The 19,636-nt window shown below is 26.8% G+C and overlaps 2 protein-coding genes across 2 annotated transcripts; one reads left to right on the top strand and one right to left on the bottom strand.

Annotated features, from left to right (window-relative positions):
* Nucleotides 1-624: 624 nt before the first annotated feature.
* LOC122500225 (DNA replication licensing factor MCM4) lies at nt 625-14,308 on the bottom strand. The gene is made up of 8 exons (XM_043609036.1): nt 14,064-14,308; nt 13,355-13,656; nt 12,398-13,290; nt 12,001-12,323; nt 1,786-2,063; nt 1,307-1,707; nt 1,020-1,230; nt 625-906 (listed from the first exon to the last, which is right to left on the bottom strand). The coding sequence occupies exons 1-8, from the start codon at nt 14,197-14,199 to the stop codon at nt 799-801; spliced, it is 2,652 nt and encodes an 883-aa protein (XP_043464971.1). The 5' UTR covers nt 14,200-14,308; the 3' UTR covers nt 625-798.
* A 310-nt stretch (nt 14,309-14,618) lies between these two features.
* Nucleotides 14,619-19,512, top strand: LOC122500224 (nucleolar protein 6). Its single transcript, XM_043609034.1, has 12 exons — nt 14,619-14,770; nt 15,114-15,494; nt 15,622-16,093; nt 16,180-16,461; nt 16,539-16,812; nt 16,893-17,184; nt 17,260-17,484; nt 17,570-18,004; nt 18,114-18,277; nt 18,376-18,629; nt 18,701-19,107; nt 19,177-19,512. The coding sequence occupies exons 2-12, from the start codon at nt 15,114-15,116 to the stop codon at nt 19,423-19,425; spliced, it is 3,435 nt and encodes a 1,144-aa protein (XP_043464969.1). The 5' UTR covers nt 14,619-14,770; the 3' UTR covers nt 19,426-19,512.
* Nucleotides 19,513-19,636: the final 124 nt, after the last annotated feature.

Raw genomic sequence — 19,636 nt, 5'->3', positions numbered from 1 at the left:
CTCATAATAATTGAATTTCAAATTTAAATCGATTTTAAAAAAGAACACAATCATTTTCATTCAACAGAAAAAAGTTACTAAAACAGAGATTTTTAATTTAAATCAAAATTATATGAATTCAACAAAAATAAATATAAGTAGTTTGTTAAAATGCAATAATTGAGGAAATTCTACGTTCTATTGTAATTTTAAAACAGAATGGCAATGAATAATGTTACAAAGATTGTCTCCTACATACTCCTAAAATTTTGAATGTAACTAATTTATTGTCAGGTAGAAGTAAAAGAAAAAATTTTGTCCATTAGTAGAAAGGGATTACAAACCGAACGCTTATTTCTCGACTGCTTTGCATTTTTAGTTTTTAACAACCTTTTTGAGCCCACCTGGACGGTCCCAACGCTCATTCAATACAAAACAGGTAGTACAATAATGTCTCCCATTCGTAGGTATTTCAAAAATATTAAAATAACGCTTTTATATGATAGTAACGGAAAACAAGAATTATTCAAAAATTCTTTAGTTTTATCAAATAAAAAAGTGAGAATATTGTAACGAAAATGATTTTATCAACTTTTTTTTTTGTCACTTATGGAAAAGGACAATTTTTAGTAAATACTAATTTAATAAAAAGTAGTATAAAAAATTTATTCTTTTAAAACTAAAATTGAATCCTGATACATAAAATTGGATAAAAAATTATCGTATGTTGTATTAGAAACGAAATATTCGTCAAATAGACATGAAAAGAATTTTAATTAAAGAATAATATTAAAAAAGCAATAACTACTTTCTAGAAAGTTATTCCTTATTTTTTAACAGACGAATTGTATTCTTACTCAGTATTTTTATTACATCTTCATCCTGTAGATTTCTCAGTGCATCGTCAAACATTTCTTTTGTCACAAACTGAAAAGAGAATATACATACAATTGAAAATATTAAAGACAAACTACTGATACTATTAAGTTTTAAAAAATTCATTTTTTGAGAAGAATAAAATATTTTTAAATACTACTTACAGTTTCAGAAGTGCTTCTAATTTCAGCGAAAAGTTTTTGATAGGACAAAGTGCGAAGTGTGTCTTTTTCTTCAATAATCTTCTTCACAGCGTTAGTGAGTAAAAGTTGTCGTTTCCTTTCACCTTCAGAAACTCCCGTTGTTAAAATATTAATGTCAATCCTTCCGGTGATGGGATCAGTAGCCGCTTGTTTAAGTGCTTCTCGATGTAGACTATTAACAGAAATTTTAAGAAAAATTGTATTTAATTGAAAAATAATATTTTCGATGTAAAATAATTTTTATTTACCGCCAAGCCTCTTCAACATCCACCACTTCAACTGATTCACTGAAACGAATTTTCGCATGTCCTTCCGAAAGTCTAATTAATGACTCAAGTTGTCGAGGATACGCTGTTATTTGTCCCCGACCACTTCCAACTCTTCGCATATCAACATAAGCCTGCACCAATCTCTGCTGAGCTTCTTCGCTGAGAACTGGTTTAATGTGTTCCTTAGCATAGGCAATGTAGTCGCGCAAAACGCTCATGTCTATCAATTCGTCTTCCACTTCCGGCTCCCCTTTATAGTACAACGACACCATGTGCTTGCCAAGCCTCCTGTCGAAAGTGTCATTTTGTGGATCCAACATCAAGAATATTAAATCGAATCGAGATAATAATGTGTGTGGAAGCAAAACATTCTCCACAACCTGTAGGAAAAAAAAGAAAATTGTAAAAATAATAGAAATAAATAAATGAATGAATGACTAGTGCAAATAATATTGTACCGTTTTTCGGGGATTCCATTGAGACTCGCAGGGATTTGCAGCAGCGAGAATACTTGTTCTGGCATTTAACTGACAGATAATTCCAGCCTTCGCGATACTTAAAGTTTGCTGTTCCATAACCTCGTGTAAAACTGATCGTGTACTTTCATTCATCTTGTCGAATTCGTCAATGCAACAAATTCCATTGTCAGCTAAAACTAAAGCTCCGGTTTGCAAAACTAACTGACGAGTTTCCGGATCTTTCGTCACGTATGCCGTTAAACCAACAGCACTGGATCCTGTTGGAAAAATTGAAAAACAAATTTATTTTTAATAAAAATTTCCCTCTGTATCATATATTCTGACACAGAGAATTCAGGGAAAAGTCAGGAATTTTTATTAAAAGTACTGCAAAAAATTTAAATTTTTAAATTTCCTAAGAAAATTCTGAATTCTGTCTTTTTTGTTTGATTCATATAAAATTACCAATTCTAATACAAAATCTTCAATTTTTTCAATTTCTGACAAAAATTTCTTTTTAAATATTATTTAAATCTTGAACAACTATATCATAAAATAATGACTTATAAATTATCTAATGAATAATTTTACTTAAATATTTCAAAAGTAATTCAATTTAAAAAAAGTTGAGTTTACAATTTTCATTAATAAATAAACTTCAGGCGGTTTCAAATTGAAATTTTATGAAATTTCAATAATAATTAATTTCAATAATTCGAAAAAACTTAGAATTTTTGCAAAAAATTTTAATTATTCAAAATCTTCTAAAATTAGTTTAATTTGTCAATATATATTTAATTAATTATTAAAAATAATGGAAAAATTTTAGTTAAAAACACTAAAAGAAATTAAATTCTAAAGAAGTTACAAGTAGAAATTCAATTATTTTCAAAAGTAATAAAATTCTTATCACAGAATTCAATTATGTTCACAAAAATTAAAAAAAATCTCGACAAACTTCCAATTTTTATTTTTCTATATAAAAAAATTCTTCTTCAAAATACAATTATTTTCAAAAAATTTCCTCATTTCAATGATTTTCAATATCTACTATTATAAAAAAATTACCCAAAAGAATTCAATTGTTTAAAAACAATTTTAATAAAATTAAACGAGACTATTAATTAAGTAAAGTATTTTCTAAAAGCACAAAAATAATGGAGCTAAATCCTATAAAAAAAAGGAAATAATGTTGAATTTTAAGAAATTCGGATTTTTTAATTTTTGGAAATTTTCGATAATTTTAGATTTTTTACCAAAGAGTCGAGAGTATTAAATAAGTAAAGTATTTTCCAAAAGCACAAAAATAGTAAAGCCAAATGCCATTAAAGAGAGGAAAAAATGTTGAATTTTAAGAAATTCGGATTTTTTAATTTTTGGAAATTTTCGATAATTTTAGATTTTTTACCAAAGAGTCGAGACTATTAATTAAGTAAAGTATTTTCTAAAAGCACAAAAATAATGGAGCTAAATCCTATAAAAAAAAGGAAATAATGTTGAATTTTAAGAAATTCGGATTTTTTAATTTTTGGAAATTTTCGATAATTTTAGATTTTTTACCAAAGAGTCGAGAGTATTAAATAAGTAAAGTATTTTCCAAAAGCACAAAAATAGTAAAGCCAAATGCCATTAAAGAGAGGAAAAAATGTTGAATTTTAAGAAATTCGGATTTTTTAATTTTTGGAAATTTTCGATAATTTTAGATTTTTTACCAAAGAGTCGAGACTATTAAATAAGTAAAGTATTTTCCAAAAGCACAAAAATAGTAAAGCCAAATGCCATTAAAGAGAGGAAAAAATGTTGAATTTTAAGAAATTCGGATTTTTTAATTTTTGGAAATTTTCGATAATTTTAGATTTTTTACCAAAGAGTCGAGACTATTAATTAAGTAAAGTATTTTCTAAAAGCACAAAAATAGTAAAGCCAAATGCCATTAAAGAGAGGAAAAAATGTTGAATTTTAAGAAATTCGGATTTTTTAATTTTTGGAAATTTTCGATAATTTTAGATTTTTTACCAAAGAGTCGAGACTATTAAATAAGTAACGTATTTTCCAAAAGCACAAAAATAATGGAGCTAAATCCTATAAAAAAAAGGGAAATAATGTTGAATTTTAAGAAATTCGGATTTTTTAATTTTTGGAAATTTTCGATAATTTTAGATTTTTTACCAAAGAGTCGAGAGTATTAAATAAGTAAAGTATTTTCCAAAAGCACAAAAATAGTAAAGCCAAATGCCATTAAAGAGAGGAAAAAATGTTGAATTTTAAGAAATTCGGATTTTTTAATTTTTGGAAATTTTCGATAATTTTAGATTTTTTACCAAAGAGTCGAGAGTATTAAATAAGTAAAGTATTTTCCAAAAGCACAAAAATAGTAAAGCCAAATGCCATTAAAGAGAGGAAAAAATGTTGAATTTTAAGAAATTCGGATTTTTTAATTTTTGGAAATTTTCGATAATTTTAGATTTTTTACCAAAGAGTCGAGAGTATTAAATAAGTAAAGTATTTTCCAAAAGCACAAAAATAGTAAAGCCAAATGCCATTAAAGAGAGGAAAAAATGTTGAATTTTAAGAAATTCGGATTTTTTAATTTTTGGAAATTTTCGATAATTTTAGATTTTTTACCAAAGAGTCGAGACTATTAAATAAGTAAAGTATTTTCCAAAAGCACAAAAATAGTAAAGCCAAATGCCATTAAAGAGAGGAAAAAATGTTGAATTTTAAGAAATTCGGATTTTTTAATTTTTGGAAATTTTCGATAATTTTAGATTTTTTACCAAAGAGTCGAGACTATTAAATAAGTAAAGTATTTTCCAAAAGCACAAAAATAATGGAGCTAAATCCTATAAAAAAAGGGAAATAATGTTGAATTTTAAGAAATTCGGATTTTTTAATTTTTGGAAATTTTCGATAATTTTAGATTTTTTACCAAAGAGTCGAGAGTATTAAATAAGTAAAGTATTTTCCAAAAGCACAAAAATAGTAAAGCCAAATGCCATTAAAGAGAGGAAAAAATGTTGAATTTTAAGAAATTCGGATTTTTTAATTTTTGGAAATTTTCGATAATTTTAGATTTTTTACCAAAGAGTCGAGAGTATTAAATAAGTAAAGTATTTTCCAAAAGCACAAAAATAGTAAAGCCAAATGCCATTAAAGAGAGGAAAAAATGTTGAATTTTAAGAAATTCGGATTTTTTAATTTTTGGAAATTTTCGATAATTTTAGATTTTTTACCAAAGAGTCGAGACTATTAAATAAGTAACGTATTTTCCAAAAGCACAAAAATAATGGAGCTAAATCCTATAAAAAAAAGGGAAATAATGTTGAATTTTAAGAAATTCGGATTTTTTAATTTTTGGAAATTTTCGATAATTTTAGATTTTTTACCAAAGAGTCGAGACTATTAAATAAGTAAAGTATTTTCCAAAAGCACAAAAATAATGGAGCTAAATCCTATAAAAAAAGGGAAATAATGTTGAATTTTAAGAAATTCGGATTTTTTAATTTTTGGAAATTTTCGATAATTTTAGATTTTTTACCAAAGAGTCGAGAGTATTAAATAAGTAAAGTATTTTCCAAAAGCACAAAAATAGTAAAGCCAAATGCCATTAAAGAGAGGAAAAAATGTTGAATTTTAAGAAATTCGGATTTTTTAATTTTTGGAAATTTTCGATAATTTTAGATTTTTTACCAAAGAGTCGAGACTATTAAATAAGTAAAGTATTTTCCAAAAGCACAAAAATAATGGAGCTAAATCCTTTAAAAAAAGGGAAATAATGTTGAATTTTAAAAAATTCGGATTTTTTAATTTTTGGAAATTTTCGATAATTTTAGATTTTTTACCAAAGAGTCGAGAGTATTAAATAAGTAAAGTATTTTCCAAAAGCACAAAAATAATGGAGCTAAATCCTATAAAAAAAAGGGAAATAATGTTGAATTTTAAGAAATTCGGATTTTTTAATTTTTGGAAATTTTCGATAATTTTAGATTTTTTACCAAAGAGTCGAGAGTATTAAATAAGTAAAGTATTTTCCAAAAGCACAAAAATAGTAAAGCCAAATGCCATTAAAGAGAGGAAAAAATGTTGAATTTTAAGAAATTCGGATTTTTTAATTTTTGGAAATTTTCGATAATTTTAGATTTTTTACCAAAGAGTCGAGAGTATTAAATAAGTAAAGTATTTTCCAAAAGCACAAAAATAGTAAAGCCAAATGCCATTAAAGAGAGGAAAAAATGTTGAATTTTAAGAAATTCGGATTTTTTAATTTTTGGAAATTTTCGATAATTTTAGATTTTTTACCAAAGAGTCGAGAGTATTAAATAAGTAAAGTATTTTCCAAAAGCACAAAAATAATGAATCTAAATCCCATAAAAGAGAGGAATAAATGTTGAATTTTAAGAAATTCGGATTTTTTAATTTTTGGAAATTTTCGATTATTTTAGATTTTTTACCAAAGAGTCGAGAGTATTAAATAAGTAAAGTATTTTCCAAAAGCACAAAAATAGTAAAGCCAAATGCCATTAAAGAGAGGAAAAAATGTTGAATTTTAAGAAATTCGGATTTTTTAATTTTTGGAAATTTTCGATAATTTTAGATTTTTTACCAAAGAGTCGAGACTATTAAATAAGTAAAGTATTTTCTAAAAGCACAAAAATAATGGAGCTAAATCCTATAAAAAAAAGGAAAAAATGTTGAATTTTAAGAAATTCGGATTTTTTAATTTTTGGTAATTTTCGATAATTTAAGATTTTTTACCAAAGATTCGAGACAATTTAATAAGTAAAGTATTTTCCAAAAGCACAAAAATAATGAATCTAAATCCCATAAAAGAGAGGAATAAATGTTGAATTTTAAGAAATTCGGATTTTTTAATTTTTGGAAATTTTCGATAATTTTAGATTTTTTACCAAAGAGTCGAGACTATTAATTAAGTAAAGTATTTTCTAAAAGCACAAAAATAATGGAGCTAAATCCTATAAAAAAAGGAAATAATGTTGAATTTTAAGAAATTCGGATTTTTTAATTTTTGGAAATTTTCGATAATTTTAGATTTTTTACCAAAGAGTCGAGAGTATTAAATAAGTAAAGTATTTTCCAAAAGCACAAAAATAGTAAAGCCAAATGCCATTAAAGAGAGGAAAAAATGTTGAATTTTAAGAAATTCGGATTTTTTAATTTTTGGAAATTTTCGATAATTTTAGATTTTTTACCAAAGAGTCGAGACTATTAATTAAGTAAAGTATTTTCTAAAAGCACAAAAATAATGGAGCTAAATCCCATAAAAGAGAGGAATAAATGTTGAATTTTAAGAAATTCGGATTTTTTAATTTTTGGAAATTTTCGATTATTTTAGATTTTTTACCAAAGAGTCGAGAGTATTAAATAAGTAAAGTATTTTCCAAAAGCACAAAAATAGTAAAGCCAAATGCCATTAAAGAGAGGAAAAAATGTTGAATTTTAAGAAATTCGGATTTTTTAATTTTTGGAAATTTTCGATAACTTTAGATTTTTTACCAAAGAGTCGAGACTATTAAATAAGTAAAGTATTTTCTAAAAGCACAAAAATAATGGAGCTAAATCCTATAAAAAAAAGGAAATAATGTTGAATTTTAAGAAATTCGGATTTTTTAATTTTTGGAAATTTTCGATAATTTTAGATTTTTTACCAAAGAGTCGAGACTATTAAATAAGTAAAGTATTTTCTAAAAGCACAAAAATAATGGAGCTAAATCCTATAAAAAAAGGAAATAATGTTGAATTTTAAGAAATTCGGATTTTTTAATTTTTGGAAATTTTCGATAATTTTAGATTTTTTACCAAAGAGTCGAGAGTATTAAATAAGTAAAGTATTTTCCAAAAGCACAAAAATAGTAAAGCCAAATGCCATTAAAGAGAGGAAAAAATGTTGAATTTTAAGAAATTCGGATTTTTTAATTTTTGGAAATTTTCGATAATTTTAGATTTTTTACCAAAGAGTCGAGAGTATTAAATAAGTAAAGTATTTTCCAAAAGCACAAAAATAGTAAAGCCAAATGCCATTAAAGAGAGGAAAAAATGTTGAATTTTAAGAAATTCGGATTTTTTAATTTTTGGAAATTTTCGATAATTTTAGATTTTTTACCAAAGAGTCGAGACTATTAAATAAGTAAAGTATTTTCTAAAAGCACAAAAATAATGGAGCTAAATCCTATAAAAAAAAGGAAATAATGTTGAATTTTAAGAAATTCGGATTTTTTAATTTTTGGAAATTTTCGATAATTTTAGATTTTTTACCAAAGAGTCGAGAGTATTAAATAAGTAAAGTATTTTCCAAAAGCACAAAAATAATGAATCTAAATCCCATAAAAGAGAGGAATAAATGTTGAATTTTAAGAAATTCGGATTTTTCAATTTTTGGAAATTTTCGATAATTTTAGATTTTTTACCAAAGAGTCGAGAGTATTAAATAAGTAAAGTATTTTCCAAAAGCACAAAAATAGTAAAGCCAAATGCCATTAAAGAGAGGAAAAAATGTTGAATTTTAAGAAATTCGGATTTTTTAATTTTTGGAAATTTTCGATAATTTTAGATTTTTTACCAAAGAGTCGAGAGTATTAAATAAGTAAAGTATTTTCCAAAAGCACAAAAATAGTAAAGCCAAATGCCATTAAAGAGAGGAAAAAATGTTGAATTTTAAGAAATTCGGATTTTTTAATTTTTGGAAATTTTCGATAATTTTAGATTTTTTACCAAAGAGTCGAGACTATTAATTAAGTAAAGTATTTTCTAAAAGCACAAAAATAATGGAGCTAAATCCTATAAAAAAAAGGAAATAATGTTGAATTTTAAGAAATTCGGATTTTTTAATTTTTGGAAATTTTCGATAATTTTAGATTTTTTACCAAAGAGTCGAGACAATTTAATAAGTAAAGTATTTTCCAAAAGCACAAAAATAATAAATCTAAATCCCATAAAAGAGAGGAATAAATGTTGAATTTTAAGAAATTCGGATTTTTTAATTTTTGGAAATTTTCGATAATTTTAGATTTTTTACCAAAGAGTCGAGAGTATTAAATAAGTAAAGTATTTTCCAAAAGCACAAAAATAGTAAAGCCAAATGCCATTAAAGAGAGGAAAAAATATTGAATTTTAAGAAATTCGGATTTTTTAATTTTTGGAAATTTTCGATAATTTTAGATTTTTTACCAAAGAGTCGAGAGTATTAAATAAGTAAAGTATTTTCCAAAAGCACAAAAATAGTAAAGCCAAATGCCATTAAAGAGAGGAAAAAATGTTGAATTTTAAGAAATTCGGATTTTTTAATTTTTGGTAATTTTCGATAATTTAAGATTTTTTACCAAAGAGTCGAGACAATTTAATAAGTAAAGTATTTTCCAAAAGCACAAAAATAATGAATCTAAATCCCATAAAAGAGAGGAATAAATGTTGAATTTTAAGAAATTCGGATTTTTTAATTTTTGGAAATTTTCGATAATTTTAGATTTTTTACCAAACAGTCGAGACTATTAAATAAGTAAAGTATTTTCCAAAAGCACAAAAATAGTAAAGCCAAATGCCATTAAAGAGAGGAAAAAATGTTGAATTTTAAGAAATTCGGATTTTTTAATTTTTGGAAATTTTCGATAATTTTAGATTTTTTACCAAAGAGTCGAGACTATTAATTAAGTAAAGTATTTTCTAAAAGCACAAAAATAATGGAGCTAAATCCTATAAAAAAAGGAAATAATGTTGAATTTTAAGAAATTCGGATTTTTTAATTTTTGGAAATTTTCGATAATTTTAGATTTTTTACCAAAGAGTCGAGAGTATTAAATAAGTAAAGTATTTTCCAAAAGCACAAAAATAGTAAAGCCAAATGCCATTAAAGAGAGGAAAAAATGTTGAATTTTAAGAAATTCGGATTTTTTAATTTTTGGAAATTTTCGATAATTTTAGATTTTTTACCAAAGAGTCGAGAGTATTAAATAAGTAAAGTATTTTCCAAAAGCACAAAAATAGTAAAGCCAAATGCCATTAAAGAGAGGAAAAAATGTTGAATTTTAAGAAATTCGGATTTTTTAATTTTTGGAAATTTTCGATAATTTTAGATTTTTTACCAAAGAGTCGAGACTATTAATTAAGTAAAGTATTTTCTAAAAGCACAAAAATAATGGAGCTCAATCCTATAAAAAAAAGGAAATAATGTTGAATTTTAAGAAATTCGGATTTTTTAATTTTTGGAAATTTTCGATAATTTTAGATTTTTTACCAAAGAGTCGAGACAATTTAATAAGTAAAGTATTTTCCAAAAGCACAAAAATAATGAATCTAAATCCCATAAAAGAGAGGAATAAATGTTGAATTTTAAGAAATTCGGATTTTTTAATTTTTGGAAATTTTCGATAATTTTAGATTTTTTACCAAAGAGTCGAGAGTATTAAATAAGTAAAGTATTTTCCAAAAGCACAAAAATAGTAAAGCCAAATGCCATTAAAGAGAGGAAAAAATGTTGAATTTTAAGAAATTCGGATTTTTTAATTTTTGGAAATTTTCGATAACTTTAGATTTTTTACCAAAGAGTCGAGACTATTAAATAAGTAAAGTATTTTCTAAAAGCACAAAAATAATGGAGCTTAATCCTATAAAAAAAAGGAAATAATGTTGAATTTTAAGAAATTCGGATTTTTTAATTTTTGGAAATTTTCGATAATTTTAGATTTTTTACCAAAGAGTCGAGAGTATTAAATAAGTAAAGTATTTTCCAAAAGCACAAAAATAGTAAAGCCAAATGCCATTAAAGAGAGGAAAAAATGTTGAATTTTAAGAAATTCGGATTTTTTAATTTTTGGAAATTTTCGATAATTTTAGATTTTTTACCAAAGAGTCGAGAGTATTAAATAAGTAAAGTATTTTCCAAAAGCACAAAAATAGTAAAGCCAAATGCCATTAAAGAGAGGAAAAAATGTTGAATTTTAAGAAATTCGGATTTTTGAATTTTTGGAAATTTTCGATAACTTTAGATTTTTTACCAAAGAGTCGAGACTATTAAATAAGTAAAGTATTTTCTAAAAGCACAAAAATAATGGAGCTTAATCCTATAAAAAAAAGGAAATAATGTTGAATTTTAAGAAATTCGGATTTTTTAATTTTTGGAAATTTTCGATAATTTTAGATTTTTTACCAAAGAGTCGAGAGTATTAAATAAGTAAAGTATTTTCCAAAAGCACAAAAATAGTAAAGCCAAATGCCATTAAAGAGAGGAAAAAATGTTGAATTTTAAGAAATTCGGATTTTTTAATTTTTGGAAATTTTCGATAATTTTAGATTTTTTACCAAAGAGTCGAGACTATTAATTAAGTAAAGTATTTTCTAAAAGCACAAAAATAATGGAGCTAAATCCTATAAAAAAAAGGAAATAATGTTGAATTTTAAGAAATTCGGATTTTTTAATTTTTGGAAATTTTCGATAATTTTAGATTTTTTACCAAAGAGTCGAGAGTATTAAATAAGTAAAGTATTTTCCAAAAGCACAAAAATAGTAAAGCCAAATGCCATTAAAGAGAGGAAAAAATGTTGAATTTTAAGAAATTCGGATTTTTTAATTTTTGGAAATTTTCGATAATTTTAGATTTTTTACCAAAGAGTCGAGACTATTAAATAAGTAAAGTATTTTCCAAAAGCACAAAAATAGTAAAGCCAAATGCCATTAAAGAGAGGAAAAAATGTTGAATTTTAAGAAATTCGGATTTTTCAATTTTTGGTAATGATAATTTTTAACTGATTCAGAAGCAAAAAGTCAGTCACTGCTGATTGTCAATTAAAACCATGAGTTTTAACTGATTCAAATTATGTTAATAGATTATTTATCATATTATAAATAATATACCAATAGATGTTAAACAGATACATAATAGATATTAAAAATAGAATATATTAGAATATATTATTTATTAGAGAATATATTATTTATCATATTATAAATAATATACCAATAGATGTTAAACAGATACATAATAGATATTAAATAGTTTAAAGCATTTTGAACTTTTTTTATTTCGAAAAAGTGACATTTCTTAAAATTCAACATTTTTTCTTCTCTTTTATGGCATTTAGCTTTATAATTTTTGGGCTCTTTACAAACACTTTACTTATTTAATAGTCAAATGTTTTTCTTCGCACAAGAAATAAATGAATTTATAAACAATTTTGTTATTGAGAAATAAAAATGATGCATACCTTTTCCACTGCTATATTGAGATCGAGGAACTAAGTTGAAGGCAAACTGCAAAAGTTGAGATTTACTGGTTCCAGGATCTCCACAAAGTAAAATGTTAATTTCAGAACGAAAGTGACTCCTTCCTGATGCAATATGAGTTTTCTTAGTACCACCAAACAATTGCAAAAGAATTCCCTTTTTAATATCGTCATTTTCGTAAATACTGGGAGCAATATTCCTAGCGAGTCGACTGTAAATGTCCTCCTTTTCCGAGAGATGCTTTAAAAGATCAATTCTCTCTGGAGGGAAAGCGTGTTCTTTTCCTTCTTGTTGATCATATAACCTTTAATAAATTTTAATATATGTTTAATAAAATTTAATATATGTATTTTATTTATTAATTCTTAGTTTATTTACCTTTTCGAGTCTTGCTTTCTGAAGTGAACAACGTCAAGATGCGTTTTGAGAACGGAACGAACGTTAGATTGCCTTGGAACAACTTGCATTGGCACTCCACGATAAATGCCAGTGATTGCAACACGATCTCCAGGAGAAACTTGATCCACCATATCATTATGAGCGAACAGAGAAACAGTGTGTGGAGTTTGACCAGCAGGCATATCATCGGGCGACTCTTGCAATTTAATCATTTGTTTATCCGAAAAATGACTCCGATTGTGAACTAAATTGAAGCAAAAATTATTATTGCAATGTGTGCAAACTGTGGGTTCTGCAATACGACCCCTATCAACTTCGACCAATGTTGTAAATGAGCAAATGATGCACTTGAAGAAAGCTTCTCTCATCTCGGGAATAACGTTTGATGTTCGGATAACCATTCCAGAAATTGTGATTAATTGATCTACGTCTTCTGGATTCAACATGCGCATATTCTTAGTCTTAGATACATTGAATGGTCGAACTTGAATCTGATGATCGAGAACGGCAGCTGGATATTTTTCGAAAAACATTTCATTCACTGCCATATCCAGGGCAGGAATCACTTCCTGAGGATAACGAACCAGTTGAGCGTACAATTGTCCATCGAAGCCTTCAATGTGTGCACAATTCACGTTCAAATAAGGATCTTCAAGAGTATGAATTTCATTCAGCTTTTGCAAGTACAGAGGTTCTGATAAATTCAACGTTTCTGGCAATTCATCATTTTCTGCATCTGGATCAATAAAACGAGTAACGAATCTTTTGAATTGTTCTTTCACTCGACTTACAACGACGTTCGTTCCCCAGATTACTAGTTGTGGACCTGCGTTTTCACTCTCGGAAGTTCCTGCAACCGCTTCCTCTGGAATCTAATAATAATATAATTATTTCAAAATGTAAAAAATATGTACTTTTAATTCTTGTTCAACTTACTGGCTCATCAACATTCACTTGTCTCAAGCGTTTGTCAGTTCTAATATCCGGTCTTTGTCTGATAGGAGTTCCTCGTATTCCACTTCGGGGAGTTCGAATAGAACCGAGAGAACTTGGAGTTCCATAATTCAAAGGAGATGAGAGATCAATTTCACTCATTCCTCCGGCAATAGGACTCGTTTGTAAAAGTCTGTTTGGCGAGGATGCCGGCACAGACTGTCCCTCTGATGACTCTGCCACCGTTCCTGGTGCTTTACGATTCCCATATCGAAGAGGAGTGTCCACGGAGTTGTTACTTGGACCTAAAATTTAATCAACATTAGCAATGCAATCTAATTTTCCTTTAAATATTACTCTTTTAACAAATTTAATTGCATTTAAGAGTACACTTTTTAAAAGTGTACATTTTCATGCATTCTTAATTTAAATATGAATTTCATTGTTTTGGAAATACCTAACATCAAACTTTTCATTCCATTCATTCAAATAAATAAAAATAAAAAATAAATCATTATAAACATTAATGTTTTGACAAATAATTTAAATATTTAACAAATATTTTGTTTAACATTTATTGCTTGTGTTATCTTGGAAACTATTACAATTAATATTGAATTAATTAAATTAATATGATTGATATTGAAATGTGAAAAATCAGAAAAATAAGTTTTTTTATATAGAAATCTAAACAAGGGAAATGTTTTCTAACCTGGCTTGGAAGGAGTAACGTTCCCATTTTGATTTCTGTTGACTGAAGACGGGGTTGTTGGTGATCTTTGTGCTCGTCGAGGAGTCCTAACATCAGATCTACTCGGTGTAGGCGGTGGTCTCATAGGACTTGACATTTTGTTTTCTTTCGAAATATTACAGTTTATACGAGTTAGTAGTAACTCTTCGTTTACAAGATGTACGATTTCCTTCCTTTCCCGCGCAAAAGTAGCTACTGCTTATATGCGCCTGCGTCATATACAGGGTTGGGAAGGTCAAGAAAGGTTAAAGGTACTTGCACAACTTGCTGCTGCCTGCGCAGGAAGCTGAGATACCTTTAATATAAAGCTGAATCCATAATTACTATCTTTTTCACTCTCATGAAATTCTGCTTTACTTTAAATCAGTAAATTCTGAGTAAATTATTATAAATTTTAATGCAGAATATGAATTTACTTTAAATCAAACATAAAAAATGTATTTGCAAGCTATTGTAGAAACACCTTTACAGATGAGTGCTTAAAAAATATTTGTCTATTGTGGACACAACCCTTACTTTCAAGTCGATTTTCAACTTGCCTTTTACTTATTGTAAACGCACCATTATCATCACTTTCAGGTTGAGTACACAATAGACAAATATTATCTTGAGCAATGCACGTGGTTGTATTTTTAATTTAAGTTTTTTAATAATTTTCTGATAATAAGGTAAGTTAAATGTTAGTTTTACTATATTAATAAATTTAAGTAAATATACGTTAATGAACAGTCATTTATGATAAATTATATTTTAATGTAAATAATTTGTATAATTGTTTTGTTTGTTTATAATAACCTAACCTTAAAAATAGCACAATAAAAGAACAACAATTATTTTTATAGTTTTTATATTTCAATAGAATAAAAATTATTGGGTTCATAAACTCTTAATATTCTTAAAATTATATTTTATGAATAACTTTAACATTTCAATAATTTACCATTTTAATTTAATTTATTTGTATATAATTATGTTAATAAATAATAAAGAAATTTTTTGGTTGAAAATTAGATGAAGAATATAAAAAGTGGACATAAGAAGAAACCAGAGAAATTGAAAATGAAAAGTGACAATTCTGATGGCGGAATTGATTGGGATTTGTCCGAAAAGGAATCAATTGCAAATAAAAGACCCTTGTCTGAGGATGAAAATGATGCAGTTCCTAAAAAGAAGAATAAAATAGATAAGGATTTATACAAACCTCCAACGGCGGATGAACTGAATCAGCTAAGAGAAACTGAAAATTTATACCACTCTAATTTATTTCGTCTTCAAATCGAAGAAATTCTTAATGAAGTGAAACTCGCGGAGAAATATAAAAAACTTTTTAATTCTTGGTTTTCTACATTAAAAGAATGTATTAATTCAATTAAAGAGACTAAAGAATATAAGGTATGTGACTTGTTTAAAGAAGTAACTTCATTTTTTTAAATTATAAAAATTGTAAAACGAGCAATTGTTTGTTTAGATAAAGATTAATTATTTTATAAATATTATTAATTATAAATATTATTTTTAGTTAAATGATAAAACTTTATTGAAGAAACTCGATGTTAATATCCCAATATCCAATTTACCAAAAGAAGAAAAGGGCACTTTTAAATTTTTAAAACCAACAAGCATAAATGTCATCGGCTCTTATGCTTTCGAAACCAACATTAATACAAATGCAATTATTGATATTGCCATCGAAATGTCAGCAAACTCATTTCAAAAAGGAGATTATCAAAATTTTAGGTTCTTGAGGAAGCAAAGGCTGTATTTAGCTTACATAGCCTCGAGTATAAATGAGAAAATTGTTGGTCAAAAATCTTACATTGGTAATAATGAAAATGTGGTTTTAAAAATTGTTCCGGATGGTAAACTTGGCAAAAAATGTACAATTTTCATTCATATTGCGGCACAAGAAAATAGTTTTAAATTTAGTCGTTTTCTACCCGATAGAAATAATATAAGACCAGGGTGGTATTTCGAAACTGAATCAAATGAAGGTGAATTTTTTCTACAATTTTTTTCTTTTAAAATATTTGAATCTGTTCTCTTTTTCTAAAATAAGATTTTTTTTGCTCTTTTACAGAATCACTAACTGCAACACCACATTATAATTCAAGTGTTCTTCGGAGTTTAATAATGTTAAAGACAAATGAGGAAAGTAAAAAGTTGATTAAAGAATATCCAAATATTCGAGATGGAATAATTCTTTTAAAAATATGGCTTTGCCAGCGTGAATTAATTAAAGGATACAATGCTTTTACTGGCTACATTATTACCATGTACGTAATATATTTATTACGTACGAAAAAACTCAATACTTTTATGAGCAGCTATCAAATTATAAGAAATGTTTGGAATAATTTAGGTAAGTGATGAAAATTGTTGACAAAATTTTAATATCAGTTCATTAAAATGTTTTTTAACTATTAAATACTTTTATAGCTCAAAGTAATTGGAGTGAAAATGGAATATCGTTATGCGAACAGAAAGAGGGTCTTGAACGAATAACCGAGTTTCGAAAATACTATGATAGTGTTTTCTTAGACTCGTCGGGATATCACAACATTGCTGCAAGTATCTCCAAAGAAATGTTTTCCTGGATTCAGAATTTAGCAGCAACTTCTATATCATCTTTAGACAATGGACAAGTCGACAGCTTTCAAATCCTTTTTATGAGAAAAGTACCTCTATATCGGACTTTTGATAATGTCATTTGGTAAATACTGTATTCCTAATTATTTAGTTTAATAATATTTAGTTTATATCTTAAGTTTAATAAATAATGAATAATTTTAGTATTCATGGCACTGAAGCATTAAAGGCTGTCTACAAATTGTCTACCAAGGAAGATAAACTTAATTTTGGACCAAATGAATATCACAGTTGTGTTAAATCAATCGTTAGCACTCTAAAAGAAGGTTTAGGTGAAAGGTTGTTGAACATATTCGTGACGCCGGAACAATTTAAAGAGTGGGAAATAACTGACGATTTTCCAGAACATTTGGAAAAAATCTTTATTGGATTAAATTTTAATCCAGATCATTTTTTTGATGTAATTACAAAAGGTCCAGAAGGCAACTCATCAAAGTTAAGTATAAAGTACAAGAATTAAATAATTTGTTTTTAACGAATTTGACTACAATTGCACATTTTCTTTGAGTAGGCTGCAGATTTTCGAAAATTTTGGGGAGCGAAATCAGAGTTGCATCGTTTCAATGATGGTTCAATTCATGAAGTTGTTGTCTGGGGCCAAGGAAAAACTATAGAGGAGAAGAGATGTTTAACTCAGAAAATAATTTTCTTTCTCTTTCAAAAAAAGTTATCCCTTCCTAGAAGTGAATTTTTCTATCTTGGCAGTCAGTTGGAAAATCTTTTAAAACTAAAAAAGGTATTCATTACAATTACGAATCGAATAACAAAATTTAAAATCTTCTAATAAAAGCGTTTTATTACATTTTAATTTTTCTCAACAGATAAAGACAGATTTTGATTATGGTACAGGAGAAGAGGCTTCACTGAGAGTGATTCAAGTTTTCAACTCTTTAGAGAAAGAATTGACCTCCCTTACGGATATGCCTCTTTCAATAACTGGTATAAGTGGCTCAAGTGCAGTTCTACGATACACAGAAGTATTTCCTCCAATGGCAAACAGCATCGGCAAAGAAATGAATTCTTTAGGCAAAGATGAAAAATACAAATTGCTCAAAGAAAAGAATTTGAAAAAAGTTCCTCTTTATATTCAACCTATCGAAGTCAGCATTCAGTTATTGACAAGTGGAAAATGGCCCGACGAACTAGAAGCAATTCGATGTACGAAAGGTGCTTTTCAAATTCAAATTGCCGAATGTCTTAGAAAACAATATAATTTGATTGCCCAGGGAAGTCTTAATTACACAGACGTTTTTAAAGTGAGTATTTTTCTTACCCTTTTGTTTAAAATCAAAATTATGAATGGCATTCATTTTTAGAATTATTCTCCTAAGAAATAAGTTATTAAAGATGATAATTCTGTTTTAGGATGGATTTTTATTCCGTCTAAGAATAGCTAGCCAAAAAGAAATAGCTCTCATGAAACAACAAATTGGAGAAGACGGAATAATTAAATACAGAGATACTGAAGAATCAACTGACCTCGAAAGAAGATTATTCCATCTGCCAACATTGAATGGTGCTTTACATGGGTATGTTTAAAATTTGTTTCATCATTTTTAATTCAATTCCGTAATAATAGACGATTATTATTGTTATTAATCTGTTACTAATGAATTAAATTTTTCAGATTACACTGTCAGCAACCTTCTTTTGGACCTGCTTGTTGTTTGGCCAAACGTTGGTTATCCTCTCAATTAATAGACGATTCACATTTTCCTGATATTGTAGTAGAATTACTTGTGGCTTCAATTTATTTGACACCAGACCCTTATAAATCAGCTCAAGTGCCTCAAGTTGCGTTCTTTAGATTACTGGAATTATTTGCTCGATCCCATTGGACTACTGATCCCATTATTGTTAATTTTAATAATGAAATGACTCGTAAGTGTTTCTCTCGATCTATCGCCATTAATTAGTGTTTCAAAATTCTATTTTCATTATTTATATTTCAGGCGAACAAATTATAACAATTGAAAATGACTTTCGAATTTCTCGAGAAACTTTACCACTCTTATTTATTTCGACGCCATATGATCATCAAAGTTCTCTTTGGACAAAAACAGCACCAAATATTTTAATACTGAATCGAGTTAATTTAATGGCAGTGGAAGCTTTAAAATTGTTGGAAAGTCAAATTCTCAATTCAACGTTAAATTATAGAGGAATTTTTAAAACTCCATTGAGTGAGTATGATTGTCTAATACATCTCAAGTCAGTCTACAATCCTCGAAGATTTGAAGCAATTGAAATTGACGAAAAAGAAGTTACTCTCGAATGTCGGTCTTATAAGAAGCATCAAAAACAAAACATACCGGTTGTTGATTTTAATCCAATTGAATTGTACTTGAAGGAACTTAGGGTAAGTTGAAGATATTTAAAAACAAAAAAAGTTTATATTTTGTCAAATAAAATAATTGTTTACTTTCAGTCAAATTATAGTGAATTCGCTTTATTCTTCCATGACACTTACGGCGGAAAGGTAATCGCAGTTCTCTTGAAACCAACAATTTTAGAACCTCGTGAAGAAAGTAAAGTTGCGAATTTTCATTTCCGAAAATTGAATTCTAAAGGACAATTCGTTTTTGATTTTTCAACGATGATAGAAAACTTGTATATTCTTGGAAAAGATATAATAGCAGGAATTGATGTACAATCTAAAAGAGTGGCTATTAATTGAATAAAATTAAAAATGGAATATTTGTACAAAGCTATTTTTAATATGTAAAAAATTGTTTTTTTAATAAAAAAAATATTAAAAACAAAATGTTTTCCATTCCGTAAAGAAAATTAAAAAATTTACGTTATTTTAAGGAAAATTAAACTTTATTCATTGACTTGGTCTGGCTAATATTAGTTAATATGTAAAAAAAGGTTTCATTTTAAAAGAA

This window comes from Leptopilina heterotoma, unplaced genomic scaffold (assembly GCF_015476425.1).
Source record: "Leptopilina heterotoma isolate Lh14 unplaced genomic scaffold, ASM1547642v1 Lhet_182, whole genome shotgun sequence".
Classification (NCBI taxonomy): domain Eukaryota; kingdom Metazoa; phylum Arthropoda; class Insecta; order Hymenoptera; family Figitidae; genus Leptopilina; species Leptopilina heterotoma.
The sequence above is the reverse complement of the archived record's forward strand: the minus strand, read 5'-3'. Positions and strand labels throughout refer to the sequence as shown.

Bases quoted from the DNA above. Each gene is read 5' to 3' on its own strand.
- LOC122500225 (XM_043609036.1), bottom strand. From the start codon at position 14,199: ATGTCAAGTCCTATGAGACCACCGCCTACACCGAGTAGATCTGATGTT. The intron at 12,324-12,397 runs GTAAATAAACTA...AATTTATTAAAG, and splicing joins AGAAAGCAAGACTCGAAAAG to GTTATATGATCAACAAGAAG. The intron at 907-1,019 runs GTAAGTAGTATT...TTCTCTTTTCAG, and splicing joins TTAGAAGCACTTCTGAAACT to TTTGTGACAAAAGAAATGTT.
- LOC122500224 (XM_043609034.1), top strand. From the start codon at position 15,114: ATGAAGAATATAAAAAGTGGACATAAGAAGAAACCAGAGAAATTGAAA. The intron at 16,094-16,179 runs GTGAATTTTTTC...GCTCTTTTACAG, and splicing joins CGAAACTGAATCAAATGAAG to AATCACTAACTGCAACACCA. The intron at 16,462-16,538 runs GTAAGTGATGAA...ATACTTTTATAG, and splicing joins AAATGTTTGGAATAATTTAG to CTCAAAGTAATTGGAGTGAA.